Below are 18,131 nucleotides of genomic sequence, written 5' to 3'. Positions count from 1 at the left end.
TGCAGCAGACAGGAAGCTCCCTGAACGCACCTGGCATCGGAGGAGGCGGGACTTCCTGGTTCGGGTCAACGGGCACTTTGGGGGCGAGGGTCTCAAACTCATCTTTACTGATGACGTTGAGCTTCTTGAAGTTTTCTACTTCCTGCTGAGAAAGACGAGGACAAAAGAGTCAGAAGAGTTGTAAATAAACAGGATATTCAAGTTTTATTTTCCTGAACCTGTCGTGTAGAAGACAAAAGTCAAATGTAAAGATCTTAATAAAGATTAAAATAAGCACATTGCACATGTTTTATTGCAAAATGAGCTGAGAAAATTAACATTTGTTCAATTTTTACCCCAGTTTAATCATTTAATTGTCATTTCAATCTACATTATAGTTGATTTAAGTCAACTCCTCAACAATTTAATTAAAGAAATGTTCACTTTAACTGTTTAATCAAAGAAAATCCATATTTTTCACTTAAAATTTGTGACTTTTTCACCATTTTCTGACATTTTATGACTAAAACAATCAATAAACATAATCTTCAGTTGCAACCATCCTTTTAATTTTAGATATTTTGTGACAACATAATCATAATATGTTAAAAATATGCAAAGGTAAAAATGTAAAAGTGACGTTTTCTTGTTTTTTTGCATTATCAGAGGTATTAACATCAATGACACTGTGGAACAGTTGATTTTTTACTGAACCAGTCATGTAGAAGACAAACAACAAATGTAAAGATGTTAAATAAACCTATAAATGTTTTGACTAAAAGGAAAATTAGCACATTTCACATGTTTTATTGCAGAATGAGCTGAGATGTGTGTGTGTGTTCATTTTAACTGTGTTTATTCAAGAAAATCCATATATTTGACTTTTAAAGATTTTTAAAATGTGACTTTTTCACCATTTTCTGACGTTGTATGACTATATCAATCAATATACAATCGACATTGTTTTAATTTTAGACATTTTATGACAAAACGATCAGAAAATGTTAACAATATGTAACGGTATTAATGATTATTGATATCACTGACACCGTGGTACAGTTTAGTTGAGTCTTCCTGCTCCACATCCAGTTACAGTAGGATACGTAATAACTCGACTTCTCTGGCTGCGTTACAGGTTGTTTAAACCCTGATAACGACGCAGCGTGGTGGTAAAAATACACACCGTGCCAGCGGCTGCAGCCCCCTGTGTGTGTGTGAGTGTGTGTGACACTCTGCAGCTGTGCAGCGGACTTTAAACTTTACACAGCGACGTCAGAGGGAGGAGAGAGACCCAGAAAAAACCAGGTTCACCTTGGAAGAGTGTGTGTTCAGGCGTGACATTTCCCACATGTGGAGACATTAGCGGCGACCTTTGAGCCCCAAGAACGAGCTGACAGTGCCGAAAAAACCAAACAACCAAAAAAAAAAAAAAAAGTAGTAGTAGAGTATTTTCAGCCTTGAAACGAGTGGAGCGTCACACCTGGACGAACACTCTTCAGCATTAATCAGCGTAAACATCGTTAGTGTGAATGATATTTACAAATGAGACTCAATTTAGTCTGACCTTTCAATTAATGAGCTTTTTTTAATACTAAATCACATTTTTCCTCACTTTTCGGAGCAAGTTATAGCATCAAACACTGAAAAAAATACAATAAAACATCAAATAGTATGTTTAAGTATTCTTCCATTGTGTTGAACTTTCAATATGAGTCACATTCGAGGAATAACGGATGTTTGGTTGCGTTTTCCACCTCCGCAAAAGTAAAAAAAAGGTACAAGGACGAGTTAAACTGCTGATAAAAGAGTTCAAAGTTCTGTTTAAATTTCCCTTATTTATTATATAACATTTAACGTATAACAGAGGATGTTGTCGATGTAATCCGATCCTGCAGCGTATGAAGTTCGACTGTACAATAAGATTAAATATCAGCTGTGTAACATATAGACGCCGTGTTTTCTGCAGACGACGACGCTTTTTCCAGAAAGCAGGTCACTCAGCTGTGGAGGCAGCTGTGTGTGTGTGTGTGTGTGTGTGTGTGTGTGTGCGCCTAACACACACACACACGATGTACGTCTGCAGGCTTTTACAAGTAGTGGTTTATTTTTGTCCCACTACACACGGTGTGAGCTTCAACAGCTCCGTCGTCAAAGTGTCGACCTCTGAGCGCTTTAGCAGCAGATGAGACCGGCAGAGAGCAACTTGTAGTTTTTTTAAAATTTATTTTCTATGAACTTTATTTCAGAGTTTAACAAAATCAGATAATTAGAGTCTTAATCTTACTTGTATAGATTATTAGCACTATTTATTGTTTTTCTTTTGCTTTGAACTGCTTTTAATTACTGATATTTAAATAATATTTCCTCTTTTTATTCGCTTATATATTTATTCTTTATCATTTTATGCTATTTTTTCTATCCTTTTATGACCTGAACAGTTTTTCACTTTTTTCTTTTGACTTTTACTTAATTTCTATTTGTTGTATTTCTTATCTTCTTCTTTTTATCTGTTCTCTAGCGTTTCCTCATTTCAAATTTTTGAGTGTAAGACAGAGTTTCCTCTGATTTTTTAATTACTCAATGTTTATATTATTGATTTTAATGAGTATAAATGTGTGTGTGTTAATACTGGAGGAGGGCAGATATCTTTTATTGTCTGTTTTATGATGTAAAGAACTTTAAACTGCTTCCTCCTGCATGAATGCTGCTCTATAAATAAAGTTTGAATGATCGATTGATTGATTTGCATTACATGTTGTTAAGTGTAGATGTGATTTCTCCAGTTAAGACACAGTCAGTGTATAAACTGTGATTACAACAGACACAAAAATCCACTTTGAGTCAAAGTATGGCAGCTTATCTGAGGAGAACTGAGTGTTTTTTATGTTTATGCAACAACTGCAGATGGATTATCCAGCTCAGTCTCTATAAACATTTATATCAAACAACTGGAGATTAACTAAAGAAGACATTTTTCCTGCTGCTGAAACAAATGACATTTAAGAAAGTAACAGTACAAGAAGTTGCTTCGTGTTTTTCGTCTGTAAAGTAAGAATATTTCTGTCGCTCCAGTGTTGTTTACCCTGTCGACCCACTGGCCCAGTGACCACAGCTGGATGAAGCCGGAAAAATTCAGCAGCAGCGGATTCAATAACAGGAAGTGAATCAAATGTTACAAAGGCCGAACGACCTCGACGACGAGTTCACTGACTGTTGGGAGATCTGGACGCCTACGTTTATGCTGTTGTTGTTATTTCCCAACATCTGGAATAACCTTTAGTATCTAAACCTGTGTTATAGTTTCGTATACGACACATTTTATCTTGTTTTGTCGATGCAGCTCATCTGGTTTAAAGACAAACTTTGTTCCAGGAAAGACAAACCTGCAGCCGACGAAAAATTTGGATTGGATTAAGTTGGATTAAGTCAATATTAGCTCAACATGAAGCCTGGAAGAGGAAGCAGGAAGATGACCAGTCTGTAATATTTGTGCATCAAAGCAGAAATAAAAGATAAAGTGAGGATCTTGTGACACACGAGCTGCTGGTGTGACATGAAACTCTGCATGTTCGTGTTTAGACACGACTTAAAACGTGTGTTATATGCAAATTTAAGCCCAGGTGGTGTTTTTGTTAATGTCAGTGCTCCTTTTTCTTGTTAGTTTCCCTAAACTATAAGTAAAGTAAGTATACGATCAGGATTTTTGGGGCCGATCACCAAGTAATGAGTTTAAATAAACCGATAACCAAATCAAACCAACATGAGGGAGCAACAAGTCTATTTAAATAACTTGTTTATTTACTGTACATACTTCAGGGTTTCCCGCAGCGCTTTCCTGTTAAGGCGGCCGCCTTAACAACAAAGAGCTGCCGCCTAAACTAACGTCTTAAAAAAAAAAAAATGTAGTGATATCCCCCCCCCCCGTCGGACGATGGCCGCATCCTCCCACACACATACACACCACAGAGAAGCGCGCATGCATAACAGCAGCGCGTGTTGAAAGCGAAACTTAATACGGCACGGCGCGGTGCGTCCCCCCCCCCCCGACGATCGATCCGCTCCATCCCCCCCCCCCCCCGTCGACAGGTCAGACACTAGCCTCGTAAACCAGCCTCTCGCGGAAATGCATTTCATTTCATTTCTCGGGAGAGTCTGGCCTCATCCCCCCTCTAAGCGTTTGGGGTGGGCGGCAGCAGGGCGGGAGTAGTAGCAAAGACGGTTTAATATCTTTGGTAGTAGCGTTGACAGACAATCCCATTCAGCCAATCAGCAAGTTGGTGTAGTGACGGGGCTTTGCACCAGTCGGTCCCTGATTGGCCAACGTGCTGTGTCAATCATAGCGGGCGACGCTGATTGGCTCGGCCTTCTGAGGGTTTCAGGCCAAACGCTTAGAATGGGGATGAGGCCAGACTCTCCCTCGGAATGAAATGAAATGCACTTCCGCGAGAGGCTGGTTTACGAGGCTAGTCAGACATCACCTTAACTAACAAATTTTCTGGGGGAAACACTGTACTTATGTACCGTTTATCATGTACGTTTTGTGGTGTTCATTGGTATAATGTGTCTTTGTGGCGTTTATGTTTTGAGCCCTGTCACTATGTGATGGACAATAAAGTTTTTTGAATGTTGAATCATTAGCTAGCAACATCGTCACTAGCAAACAAACATGTCCGTGCCGTGGAAGTTCGGAGTAAATGAGACGGATAAAACGCAAGACGCCATCTGCAAAATGTTTCAACACGACGATGATGTCATTGATCGGATTAGTGAATTAAAGGCATAGTTCAACATTTTGGCAAATCCTCCTATCGCCATAATCCCTATAGTCATAGCAGTAGGTTCATTACCTTTAATTATCAGAGACGTGAGCTGCTCAGTGAACACAATGGAGGTGGACGGTACAGGTCCCCTGTCCCTCATCAAACTCATCAAATACACAATCCAACAACTCCACAACGCTCTGGTGGACAAGCTGTGACCTGCACATTCACCACGCTATGAGATAATAACAGAACGCTACCAGACAGAGTTGTTTTAGAGGTAAATGCAGCCAGAACTACATTACAGACACGGCTGCTGGGCAGAGGGATTTGAAAAGCAGAAGTAATTCAGAGTATTTGCTTCATGTGTCGTAATGTTACATGATTATTTCATAGCGTGGTGAATGTGCAGGTCACAACTTGTCCACCAGAGCGTTGTGGAGTTGTTGGATTGTGTATTTGATGAGTCAGATGAGGGAAACCAAGAAATCCCATGAGCCTCCGTAGCGTAGCTCTGAGCAGCTCGCGGCTCTGCTCCGCCGTTCTAAAAACAACATGCACCGATAATTAAAGGTAATGAACCTACTGCTATGACTATAGGGATTATAGCAATAGAATCTGCCAAAAATGTTGAACTATCCCTTTAATACTGCGATTAACTGTGAAAACAAGTGATCGTGGCATCGAGTCGTTCCTCTCACCTTGCTGCACTCGATCTGCTCCTCGCCCTTCCACAGGTCCTGCTCGTAGTAGTACAGCCCGTCGTTGATGGCCTTGGCGAGGTCCGCCGTCAGCTTGGCGCGGGACTCGTGGTTTCCCGTCCGGTCGCCGCCGGGGTGCTTGCGGATGTACGGCGGCGTCTGCGTGACGATGAGGATCTTGTTGACGTCCTGGTCGTCCAGCTCGTAGTCCGAGTCGTCCTCGTCCGACCAGTCGGTGAACTTGTTTTTCCTGGGCGCCAGCTGCTCCATCTCCTCGTCGAACAGGAAGTCCAGCTCCTCCTGGTCGGGCGCTTCCTGCGCCGGAGCCTGGTGGCGGGGAGGAGGCGTCTTCCCGTCGCCCTGAACGACACAGCGAAGAACACAGGCGTTAACGGAGGAGCAGACAAGACGTAGATGTGGACGGTTTAATGATAAGAAACAGAAACGGGTGAATATCTAATAATGTTGCAAAATGTTGATAAAACTACGGAAGCGTATTGCATTCACTTGAATAATAATAAAAAATCCTGTTTTTCTGAGTAATTTATTCTTTGGTTTGTTTTTTTGAATAATTTTTTCAGTTTTTCTGACTAATTATTTTCAGTTTTTCGTGGTTATTTTTTCCTCCTGTTTTTTGGGGTAATTTTTTTCTGAGTTAGCTTAGAGATTTCAAAATCCTGTAAGAAGCTCCTACCTGCAAGTAACGTAAGGACTGATTTAAAAATAAAGGTGCTACATCAGACTGCTCTGATATTTTCTGAGTGACACTCTGTGAGGTGGTGTTCTGTATAACAGGTAGTTTCCTTTCAATATAATTCTGAATTTACTGGGAACACAGTGAATATTAGAAAAATGAGCGGTGATAGCCCGACTATTTTTTGTGGAGCATATCCATGGATGTATCTCATGGATCTAAGATCTAATAGATCCGTGATGAAGTGGAGACTTGACTGCAGTGGTTAAACGTTACTTGCAGGTTGCAGCTTCTCGTGGGATTTTGAAATCTCCTTAGGTCAGGAAAAAAGTAACCCGAAAAACAGAAAAATATAAGTCAGAAAAACAGAAAGAATTATTCAAAAAAACAAACGAAAAAATAAATCACTCAGAAAAACAGAAATAATTACCCCAAAAAACAAACCAAAAAATAAATTACTCAAGTGAATGCAATACGCTTCCGTATAAAACAAACATGACGCCTTTTTTCTTTTAATCCAACATTCACCTTCAGACTTTTTTCGTTTTTTTTACCACTATAAACCATATAAACCAGTATTTTAAATGAAAAAACTACAAACTGACAATTTATTATATAATAACACACTGTTATAAACGTTTAATAATTAATTACCAACTCAATATATTTGTGTTTGTTTACCAAGGGTCAGCTCTCAATGTGAAGATGCTTTTATTTTTGAAAAGTGCAGTAAAAATAAAGCTTAGATAAACAGTGACTTCATCATTATTAATATCATAACATGTAAGAATAACAGCATAATGAAGGTAATCTATTATTTCAGTCTGGTGTTCTGGTTGATATATATAAACCTTTTCTGCATCACGTTGTGATTTTGTGTTGCCTTGTTTTCGACTCTGCTTTTATTGTTGTGAGTAAAAACCTTTTTAATGTTCAGCCTAACGATTTACAGAATGTAATATTTGTCAATATCAATGTTTAGTTCCCAGAAAGAGCCAAAATATGATTGATGAGGACTGTAAAACCTGTTCCTGACACTCAAACACATCATCGAGCTGCTTTTCTTAGAACTAATATAATATAAACTTAATATTGATCAGAGGAGACTACATGATAGAAAATAAATCAATAATTATTTCCCTCATTCTCCAGGAAAAGCTCTTTGACGTGAGACTGCAGGGCGAAAAGCTGCACAATGGAAATATAGATCCAAAAATAAAGCTGCACAGTCTGAACGGAGCCGTCAGAGGAAACACAAAGATGATCAATGACTTAAAACAGACGAGTTTAAGTCACAATATGTAACTTATTTGGCTTTTTATTAGCAGAAATCAAATATGTCTTTCATAAATACGTATTTCACTGAAGTCAACTCACACCCGCATACAAATGAAAGCTTTCTCATACCTTAGAATGAGTTGTTACAAGTCGTTACAAATACATAAGTGGGCGACGCACCGAACCGAGGCGGCCATGTTGCATCGCCATTTTTTACGTTGAGTGGCAGCGTGACCGTAGGTAACCACGGAAACTCAGCGGAGCTATCGGCTCGGCCTGTTAAAACTGTCACCACTGTGTAGTGTGAGGAAGGACGGAGGCACTGATGTTGCATTCAGGTGCAGTCAGGCAGACGGCCGTCGGCAAACCAACCGGATGTCATTAATTACTCAACGAGAGAAAGACGGTAAAACGTGGGTCAGGTAAACAATACGACATCACCATGACAACATATTGTCCACTTGTTTACATAGACGCTTGTTTATCCTGTTACATGCAGCGTCTGTTGTCTGTCTGACGTCTGCCCAATTTCACGTGAATGCAACATCAAGAATACGTTCAGATATGCAACCGCACCGCTAGATGGGGGGAATTCCTACATACTGGGGCTTTAAAGGCTGATTGATTAAGATCTGATAATGATCAATGAGTAAAGATGACATCACATCATGCAGGAAACATGGCAGCAAATGTGAGAAGTAAAATGAGAAGCAGAGGGAGGAAAAGGTGAGACGGGTGAATGAGTGAGTGAGTGAGGGGAGGAGGAAGTACTCAACTGTAGAGGGGAGGAGGTCAGGTGGGAGCGATGATGGGGGGAGAGCAGGAGGAGGAGGGGGAGGAGGGGGAGGAGGGGGAGGAGGAGGAGGAGAGTCGACGACACACACATCATCAGTGACGTGCTGCCGGTGAAAAGATGGAGGGAAAACACGGAGAGAGAGAAAGAGAGAAAGAGATGGATGGATAAAGAGGGAACGACAGACGAAGGAAGGAAGAAATCAATTAATGAGAAACAGAAAAGCGATGAATAAAGGATGAAAAGATGAAAATATGAAGCTCAGACAAGTTTTTATTATGAAAAATAAAGCTATTTGAGTTGTTAATGGTTTTAACTTTTTAGTTCTTCATCCTGGAGTTTAAAAACTTCCTGTTTCACTTCCTGAGACAATAACACAACTCCTTGGACACTCGTTGGACTTTTCCTGTTCTCAGACTTACACTGACTTACACTAAACCTGAACAATGGTTCTGATTTCCAAGTAACTGCAGGTTAAAAAAAAAACTTGAATTACAAAATTTTTATTTTCACACTTACGTCCATTATTTATGGTAAAACTGTACTAAAATTGAATTATGAAACTTTATTTAAAAGGAGTTACGTAAGGCTGCAACTAACGATTATTTTCATTATCGATTCATCTGTCGATTATTTAAGGGTCAATGACGTCATGCAACCCAATGTCAAGTGATGTAACCGGTATATTTTCATAAAAATCTGATTACAGACAGGGAAAATAAATCTGGACTCAAATGTGGAATAAATGTAATTTACTTTTCACTATGTTTTTTGACAAATTTTACATAATTTGTAACTCTTTATTCAGAAAAAAAGTGGTGTTTTTTGGATGAGTCCTGCCTGGTGTTGCTCAAATATAGAAACACAGTATTTCAATTTAATGTTTTTAGAAGAAGATGATAAGTACAATTAAATCTACTGTAGGTTGATAAGATATTTAATATTCATTATTGTTTTGTGGTTACACCATTTGACATTTCCAAAACGATTAATCGATTAGTTGTCGTCAAAATGTTAAAAAATGTTGAAAAATGTCAATCAGTGTTTCTCAAACCACAAGACGACGTCCTCAAATGTCTTGTTTTGTCCACAAACCAAAGAGAGACTCTGTTCATTGTCATAAAGGAACAAAGAAACCAGAAATATTCACATTTAAGAAGTTTCTTCTTTAAAAAATCGATTATTCGACTACCAAAATAGTTGACGATGAATTTAATAATCCATTATTGTTCGATTAATCGATTAATTGTTCCAGCTGTGAGTAAAGTCTCCTCATGCTCTAAAACAGGAAGTAGCACAAGATTAATTATGTTATGATTTGGTGCCATATAAATTCATAATTTTTTATAATTAACAATTTAACTCGTATATTTGGCTTGTTTTGCACTCGTTTTTTACTGTTTTTGTCTTTGTGAGGATCCAAATACATGGAAACAGGAGGAATAAGACATCATGGTCTTGTCTTGTCTATTAACTAATAATCAACCTATTAGTTCCTGTGTTTATGATTTATTTCAGATTCAGATGTGTTAGGAGCTTATTAACGACGCCTCGGTCCGTACCTTGGCCTTCGCAGACGGCTGTTTGTGGCGTTTCTCCACCTGGATCCAGGCGTCGGGGTCCGGTTTGGGGGCGGCGTCTTTAACGGCGTTCATGGCCGAGTCCCGGCCGGGCTCAGCCGAGTCCCGAGGTCCAACAGAGTCGACGGTGGCGTTGGCGGGAGGAGGAAGAGGAGTCTCCTTTACAGGCGATGAAGCTGAGAGATCTGACACATCACAGGGACAGTGAACACAACCTTCATCACGCCGTCGGCTCGCATCGAGGTAACAAGGCGCTAAAGTCTGGAGCCTCGACGCTGCTCGAGACTCTGCATCGTGTTATCTGGTCAACCATGAGTCTTTACATTCATTATCATTAACATTATTTATTATTATGTTATTTACATACATTTTTTAATCATCATTTTGCCTTTTAATGAACTGTTGAATATTCGTTGTCGTCTATTGTTAAGTGTGCGTTACTTAGTTCAGAATATATTAGTGTGTCTAAGCATTTCTTTGTTTTTTAGTTTTCTTTTCGGTCCGATTAATGTTGTCGTCCTGTCATGTTTTTAACTGTCTTCTTGTATTATTGTACGTGACAAATAAAACTATCTTGAATCTCGACTTATTATCATCATTAATATAATTGTGAATATTTGTTTCTATGAAAACCAGCAGAAACCAGAGGTTAAATAAATCTTTAACACTAGAGTTGGATCAATTTATACTGAAACAATTTTGATAAACTACTGATCAAGTGTTGAAGTTGCACACAAGTTTTAATGTTTGCAACTTTGTTAACCGATTAGACGAGGAAACGATCTGCAAATTAATCAATAACAAACATAAATGCTACTTGCAGCCTATGTGGACACTAATTACTAATTATCATGGGCCACAGGATTTTACTTTTTCATGTGATGGGTTGTTATCTGTCAGTTTTCTCCTTGTTTTATGCATCTTAGATTCTTTTTATTTTGCAACTTTGTTAAAACAAATAGATGCTACAGTATATAAATAAAGTTTATCATCATTATTATATAACGGGTCTACAACCTCTGATTGTTTCCATTATCAAGTCAAAGAAATGTAAATAAACACATCCTTCCTGCAACCACTTGTGTCCATAAATCTGTAATTATTAATCACTGAATTACCCAGTGGATAGAATAGAAGATAGTCTATAAATAACTTTTATTGTTGACAAACCTCATGATAAGATCAAAAGCATCAATGAGACCACGAGTCGTGTTTCACTTCCTTCAACTCTGCCACAAAACCACCTGGTTCCTATTAAAATGGGCTAAATAAACACATTAATAAATAAATAAAAGCTTTATTTATTGCACTGACCGGAGTTCGTGGATCCGAGCGTCTGGCGAGGAACGAACTCGGGGCAGTTGATGAGCTGAGAGAAGTCGGTTCGCGGGGAACCGACGACCTGCGGGACGGCGATGGGCCAACGCTCGGGGTCGGTCTTACAGCGAACTTTGTCATCGACCAGCTGCACCTCCGTGCTGTTCTTCAGAGCCTGGAGGAGCAGGAGGAGGAGGAGGAGGTGGAGGTGGAGGAGGAGGAGGAGAGGACAGGAGAGGACAGGAGAGGACAGGAGAGGAGAGGAGAGGAGGAGGAGGAGGAGGAGGAGGAGAGGGGAGGAGGAGACGGAGGAGGAGGAGGAGGAGAGGAGAGGAGATGAGAGGAGAGGAAGAGAGGAGAGGAGAGGAGGAGGAGGACGAGGAGGAGAGGAGAGAAGAGGAGGAGGAGGTGAAGAAGGAGGAGGAGAAGGAGGAGCAGGAGGAGGAGGAGGAGGAGAGGAAGAAGAAGGAGGAGGAGAAGAAGAAAAAGAAGGAGGAGGAGGAGGAGAAGGAGGGGGGAGAAGATGAAGAAAAAGTAGAAGAAGGAGAAGGAGGAGGAGGGGGGGAGGAGGAGGAGGAAGAAGAAAAAGGAGGAGAAGGAGGAGGAGGAGGAAGAGGAAGAGGAGAAGAAGAAGGAGGAGGGGGGAGAGGAGGAGGAGCAGGAAGAGGAGGAGGAGGAAGAAGAAGAAAAAGGAGGAGAAGGAGGAGGAGGAGGAGGAGGAAAGAGGAAGAGGAGCAGGAGGAGGAGGAGGAAGAGGAGAAGAAGGAGGAGGAGGAGGGGGAGAGGAGGAGGAGATGTAGAAGGAGGAGAAGGAGAAGAAGGAGGAAGAGGAGGAAGAGGAAGAGGAGGAGGAGGAGGAGGAGGTAGAGGAGAAGGAGGAGGAAGGAGGAGGAGGAGGAAGGAAGAGGAGGAGGAGGGAGAAGAGAGGGAGGAGGAGGAAGAGAGGGAGGAGAAGGAGTAGGAGGAGAAAAAGAGGAAGAAGGAAAAGAAGATTCATCAACACAGGGACGACCACACTGTGCTGAAACAAACTGAACTCATGCTGCGTTCAAGACATCTCGGAAGTCGGAAAAAAACGAGCTCCGAGTTGTAAGAAATTAATTGAACGGCGTCGAACTCGGAAATTACAGGTCGGGAACTCGGGTATCATATCAGAGCTCCGACTTTCCGACTTGACGTCACGACAACATCAAAACATGGCAGCCCTCGTCTTAAACGGTTAGAATTTAGACATTTGAAGTTCTTTGTTGAGGTTTTAGTGCATATTTTTGTGTATTATTGCAGTATATGAAATACGTTTATATTAAGCTGTGATTGTTGTATGGTGTGAAATTGCGGTCCTTGTATGTGACGGAAATAACGTTCAACTATCAAGGCTGTAACATTATATGTGCACTCGTCTGCGGCGTCTCCTCTCCTCCAAAATAAACATAATTTACTGCTGCATTTCTTTTTCATATTCAGCAATGAGTCAAACTTCCTTCAGGTAGGCTATCCATGTTTTTTTTCTTCCGAGTTCCTGCAGCGTGAACGCAATGATGTCGGAAGTCAGAAATTTCCAAGTTGGGAATCCCGACCTCTGAGTTGTTATGAACGCAGCATTAATCTCAGGCTTAGATCAACTCTTCCTATGATGATGTCACGTCGCCGTGGTTACCTCCATGATGAGGCTGACGTCGGTGGTCAGCGCCTGGACTCGGTGGAAGCTGGCGATGAGCGAGATGGGGAGGAAGCCCTGGGCGTCCATCTTCCTCCGCAGGAAGAAGTCTCGCTCCAGGTTGTGGAGGCTGAAGTAGTACTCGCTGAGGACAGACAGAAACACACATTTAAAACTTTATCATAGTTAATTTATTACAAATTATGGAAACTCTTTATTTTACAGGCCACTAATTAGGTCATAATGTCAAGAAATAACAATTAATTACTTGATAATGTCAAGAAATAACCAAGAATTAACGGTCAGTTTCATAGTAATGTCATGTTTTTCATAAAAGCAAAAGATTACACATGTTTTTCTTGTTTTGAATTTTTGGAAAAGGCCAGAATTTAAGCTATTTCTAGACATTATGATGCAATTTGTCGTTATTTCTTGACATTATCATGTAATTAACGGCCTGTAAATTAAATGTTACCCAAATTATATCAGGAGAGCTGCATCAAGATGAGGATTAATGTGGCTGCTGAGTGGTCATACAGTCAGCTGGAAAATCATTTAGTGATTGTTTATGTTTTTTTTTAATTGTGAAAGAAAAATAAAACTTAACTGTAGTAGTTATTACTACAGACAATGAGAAGCATGAAGCAAAGAAACTCAATCCTAAACACTCACTAATGTTTGAAAAGTAGTAGTAGAAAAAAACTTTAAAAAAAAATTTTAATCCAAATTTAACCCTTTACCTGAAAATCATATTAGTTGTTATGAAATTAACTAGTTATACTAAAAAAATTAAGTAATCAAACAATTTCCATTATTAACTCATTGAGTGCCGCGCTCCTTTCCAAAGTTTTAGTCAAGTGTACCGGCAAATTAGACCATATTTGACTTTTTATTTTAGAGCCATAGTGTATTCTATATTATTGCCACCAACACATACTGTAGCTCATTTGAAAGGTTTAACTTTATCCTTCAAATGGCCACAAACCGTTTGTTTCTACGTGCCTCCGTTCCTGAGAAAAGTCAAGCTAAACATGGCTGGGTTTCACCAAAATCCCTCCTTTTTTTCTAGAAAAGGAGATAGAGCGTCTTTTATGAAAGGTGCGCTGTTTGTGTCTGTCGCTCTTCAGACACTCGCATTTCTGGATCAAAGGGCTCGTATAAGATAAATATACACAACAATTGTTGTTCTATTCACAAAACCACCATCGGGGGCGGGGGGGGCGCCACTAAACAGCAATAACACAGACGCACCGTGCCGTGTCACAGCCTCTCGCCGCGGAACGTGAGGCTCTGCCGGCCACAGCGGCTCGCGAACACCGGTCCCGCCGGTGGTCGCGGTCCGTCTGTGGTACGGGTCGGTGGTGCCGGTCTGCTTTGGTCCAGAGACCATCAGATTTTACCGCGGGAGGACTTTGGGGAGGACACGGTGTTGCTCCAGATGAAGACCGGGCGGGACAGTGGGCTGAGAGCTTCCTGGTTCAGCTCCCAGCTGCTGCAGCCTCGCGGGTGAGAGCAGAGCAGCAGCGGCGCAGCTGCGCTGCATCTGCATGCAGAACTCCGTTTGCAGAAGCTGAGTTATGATAAAAACTTCCAGATCATGAGCTGTCATGTGACTTTGATCGTCATCTATTTCAGTTCTCCTCGTCGTAGAGTCCCCATATTTACATATAATGTGTATTAAAGTGTCTATTTTCATAATTTAAAAAAAAAGCAAAAAACGAAAAATTTCGTTTTTGGCACTCAACGCATGGGAACGAAAAACGAGAAATTACGTGGTTGGCACTCAATGAGTTAATCAATAATCTGAAGAAGAACAAAGCCTCTTTTAATCCAAAATGTCAAAGTCATGTTGGGATATAAGGATAGATAATAGAACAAACAGAGAATGAAATAAATGTGTGCTTTACCAGACAGACAGGGCTGTGATAAAAGGAGCTGCCCAGTTGCATTATGGGAAGTGTAGTTCTTTTAGAGCTTGATATAAACTGAAGACTTACAGTCAGGATATCTTAGGATCTGCAACTCTAATCTGATCTGATTTTACATCGATGTTTGGGACGGAGCAGCAGCACCTCTGAAGGTGTTATATATTTATTTATGCCTCAAAAGAAAAACAAATAAATAATTTTTTAAAATGTCGAGCGAAGAGCAACGTGTGAAAAACTACAAACACTTTAAGGGAATGAACCAGAGACACTGAGGCCACAGCTCATGATGGGAATCTCAACAATAACTGTTCATTATTGTTATTTAAGCTCCAGAACAAATATTAAACTGTGAGTTTTTAATATTTTACTGGGAAATATGAACATTAACTGTCTGGTTTCATCTAGAATAAGATAAAATTGATTTTTTTTATTGTATATTTAATTCAATTCAGGAGCTATCTAATCAAACAATATCTAGATTTCAAGTACTGAGGTTCGTGACAGACAGTGAGAGAAAAGACAGACATATTCATTCATTTACTTATTTATAAATTCATATTAAAACGTAATAATAATAATAGTGATTTCTTATAAAATCTTAAAGTATAAAGTCTCAGTAAAAATTTAGAAATCTCCTGAGTGGAGCAGCAAATCTGTAGACTGGAAAATCTCTGTCTATTACTTGTCACACCACTTAAAGTCACCGCCACACACACACACGTCTCATGAGCTCAGCCTGCAGGCAGAGTGTGTGTGTGTGTGTGTGTGTGAGTGTGTGTCTAGTGTCTAGTGTCTAGTGTGTGTGTGTGTGTGTGTGAGTGTGTGTGTGTGTGTGTGTGTGTGAGTGTGTGTCTAGTGTCTAGTGTCTAGTGTGTGTGGTGGTCTTTTCATGTGGAGTAACGCCGGCTGACTGAGCGGCCTGAATAACGCTGAGGGAGACGAGAGAGGAGACGACAAGAATGTCTCCCCTCTTCCTCCTCCCTCCTCCTCCTCCCTGAAACATTTTTTTTTTTTTTTTTTTTAACATTTCCTCGCTCCGGCCTGCACATAATTCATCCCCTGTCCCCTCCAAGGCACCCGGACTATTTTTAGGAGCCCCCCCCCCCTCCCCCTCCCCCTCCTCCTCCTCCAGTCTGAGGCTGCTGCTGCTGCTGCTTCAGTAAATGAGGCCAAAGTTGTCAGTCAGTCAGCGGATGCAGAGCGAACGCTGCTGCCCCCTGCAGCTCACATCTACACACACACACACACCACATGGAAAACACTTCACCTGTTTGACTCAGTAGCAGCAGCAGCTTCTGACAGAGACATTCGTTTTTACGGGATACACTGTGTTCTTTTCGTCAATGGTACCTTATTTTGTAAATTTAATCAGTTTTTGTTTCTATGTTTATTCCTCTCTCTCATTCTCTCTCCCAGAAGTGTGATTTAAAGATGTGCAGTCTATGGCTCTAATTTCTGAAATAATCTCTTAAATGCTAAGAAATTATGAAAAATTTATCATAGAACAGCACAAACCATGTTTTTTTTTTTTTTTTGGAAACGAAATCCTTAGCAGGGTCTGAAAAAGTCAAATAGGACATTTGACTTGTTTTTCTCATTTTCCATGTGTTTTTCATGACTGGAAAACTGGTCAAACGTTTTCCAGGTTTTCCAGATTTTCCAGGACGCATGGTTTTATAGTGAATTATTATTAAAATTCAAGCTAATTTGTGATTTAAAGACTTTTCACACACAAGTTAAAATAAAACCTTAATTTTTGGGGGGGCGATGCATGAAATTAAAGATCATATATTAATGTTTTAAGGTGTTTTATAGTGAATTATTGTTAAAATTGAAGCTAATTTGTGATTTAAAGACTCTTCACACACAAGAACACACAAACACACACTCTAACACACACACCTCTGATGGCTGGTCTTCACCTGTTTGACTCAGTAGCAGCAGCAGCTTCAGGTTAAACTTTAACTTTTCCACCTCGACCTTTTCAGCTCTAAAACCTTCAACGTGCTGATAAAAACATTGAGGCCAGAAACTGTTGAGCTGCTTTATGAGTTTAGTTTTTTTATTCATATTTATTCTAGATTGGTATTTTAGATTCAGAGATTGTTTTATTGTTTTTTAAATGTTTACTGTCTATTAATTTTACTACTGTTATATTCTATTACAGTTCAGTGGTGGGTCGTTAACAGCTCATTTCTAGGGGCTTTGAGGAAATAAACCCAACTGGTATCAGCTGAAATCCTCATGTATGTGTGTTCAAAAGTTTTTTTTACCTGATATGCTAAAATAATTAATAGATCATTTGTTTTGTTTGCATCTACTGATTATTTCCACTCCTGTCTAATGAGACAGTTTTTAAATCTTACGGTTTAAACTGATCAACAGAGTTTGATGAAAGACAAGGCGATATATTGTGTGTGTGTTTTTTTTTTACTAAAAAATGATTACTTGTCTCTGAATCATGAAGTAACTGTTTTTCCACCAACTAAATATAAAGTTTAAAAAAACTGATTAATGTGCAATTTAACATGTCGATAACAGCTATATGAGCATTCACGTATAGGGTGAAATCTAATTATAGGAATTTCTTATTCTAATTCTTGGTGTAAAAGTGATAAAATAGGATATTACTGGAGGTCGACTGTCAATCAAACTTGTCGTAATTACTTCAAATGGATAGAAAACAATGGAAAATTAATGAATAAGTGGTCACAGTTGGTTTTTATGTGTTTGTGTGTTGATGCTCTGCACTTTTCAGGAGGTATTGGAGACGGAAAACTCGTTTCTTCTCCTAAAATGTTGTCCCGGTTACTCACATCTGACGTTTGATGTACTCCTTCAGCAGCTTCTCGTCCACCGTATACATCTGGACCTTGTTGCCGTCGTCGTAGTAGTAAACCATGTTGGTGCTGAAGTCGGAGCCGCCCTGAGCCGAGCCGTCGGACGACTGGGAGTCGCGGAAGCTCTGGGAATATTCGTAACGTCCTGAAGGAGGAAGAGGAAGAGACGGATAAAACAGAGAGGAGACGTGAGAGACTGTTTGAGCATTCTGGAAATTAAAACGAAAAAAGTAGTTTTACGGACTTATTGTTTTCTAGTAAAAGGAAGTGAAGGAAGACATTCTTTCAAAGTAAAAGCCCGACTCAGAGCATGGTGAATAAATTGTGGTTCATAATTTGTCGTTAAGCTGAAAACACCATCACGTGCCTCGTCCACGACCTCTCCCGCGCCCGCGACCTTTCCCTCGGCCTCGTATTCCTCCTCGGACGCTGCCGCCGTCGCTCCTGACGCTGCTGCTGTCGTCGCCAAAGTCCCGCGGCTCTCGTCTCCAACCTGTCGACAAGAAAACACAAAAAGGATAACAAGAAGAGTCAGATCGGTTCTTTTTTGTGTTAAAAATATCTCACTGGGAGCTGGTTAACGCTTCTACTTTCATAAAATAAA

At 40.2% G+C, this 18,131-nt stretch overlaps 1 protein-coding gene across 1 annotated transcript in view; it reads right to left on the bottom strand.

Moving 5' to 3' along the window:
* larp1b (La ribonucleoprotein 1B) overlaps positions 1-18,131 on the bottom strand; it is a 38,928-nt gene that overhangs the window by 10,467 nt on the left and 10,330 nt on the right. Inside the window, exons 6-13 of the mRNA XM_085767437.1 lie at positions 17,895-18,020; positions 17,504-17,672; positions 12,760-12,904; positions 11,100-11,277; positions 9,768-9,970; positions 8,189-8,311; positions 5,441-5,800; positions 31-145 (exon numbers count right to left, since the gene is read on the bottom strand). Coding sequence (XP_085623563.1) covers positions 31-145; positions 5,441-5,800; positions 8,189-8,311; positions 9,768-9,970; positions 11,100-11,277; positions 12,760-12,904; positions 17,504-17,672; positions 17,895-18,020 — 1,419 coding nt within the window. The remainder of the gene's footprint in view (positions 1-30; positions 146-5,440; positions 5,801-8,188; positions 8,312-9,767; positions 9,971-11,099; positions 11,278-12,759; positions 12,905-17,503; positions 17,673-17,894; positions 18,021-18,131) is intronic.

Source organism: Trachurus japonicus, chromosome 22 (assembly GCF_045865225.1).
Source record: "Trachurus japonicus isolate A0001 chromosome 22, Traja_1.0".
Classification (NCBI taxonomy): domain Eukaryota; kingdom Metazoa; phylum Chordata; class Actinopteri; order Carangiformes; family Carangidae; genus Trachurus; species Trachurus japonicus.
The sequence above is the reverse complement of the archived record's forward strand: the minus strand, read 5'-3'. Positions and strand labels throughout refer to the sequence as shown.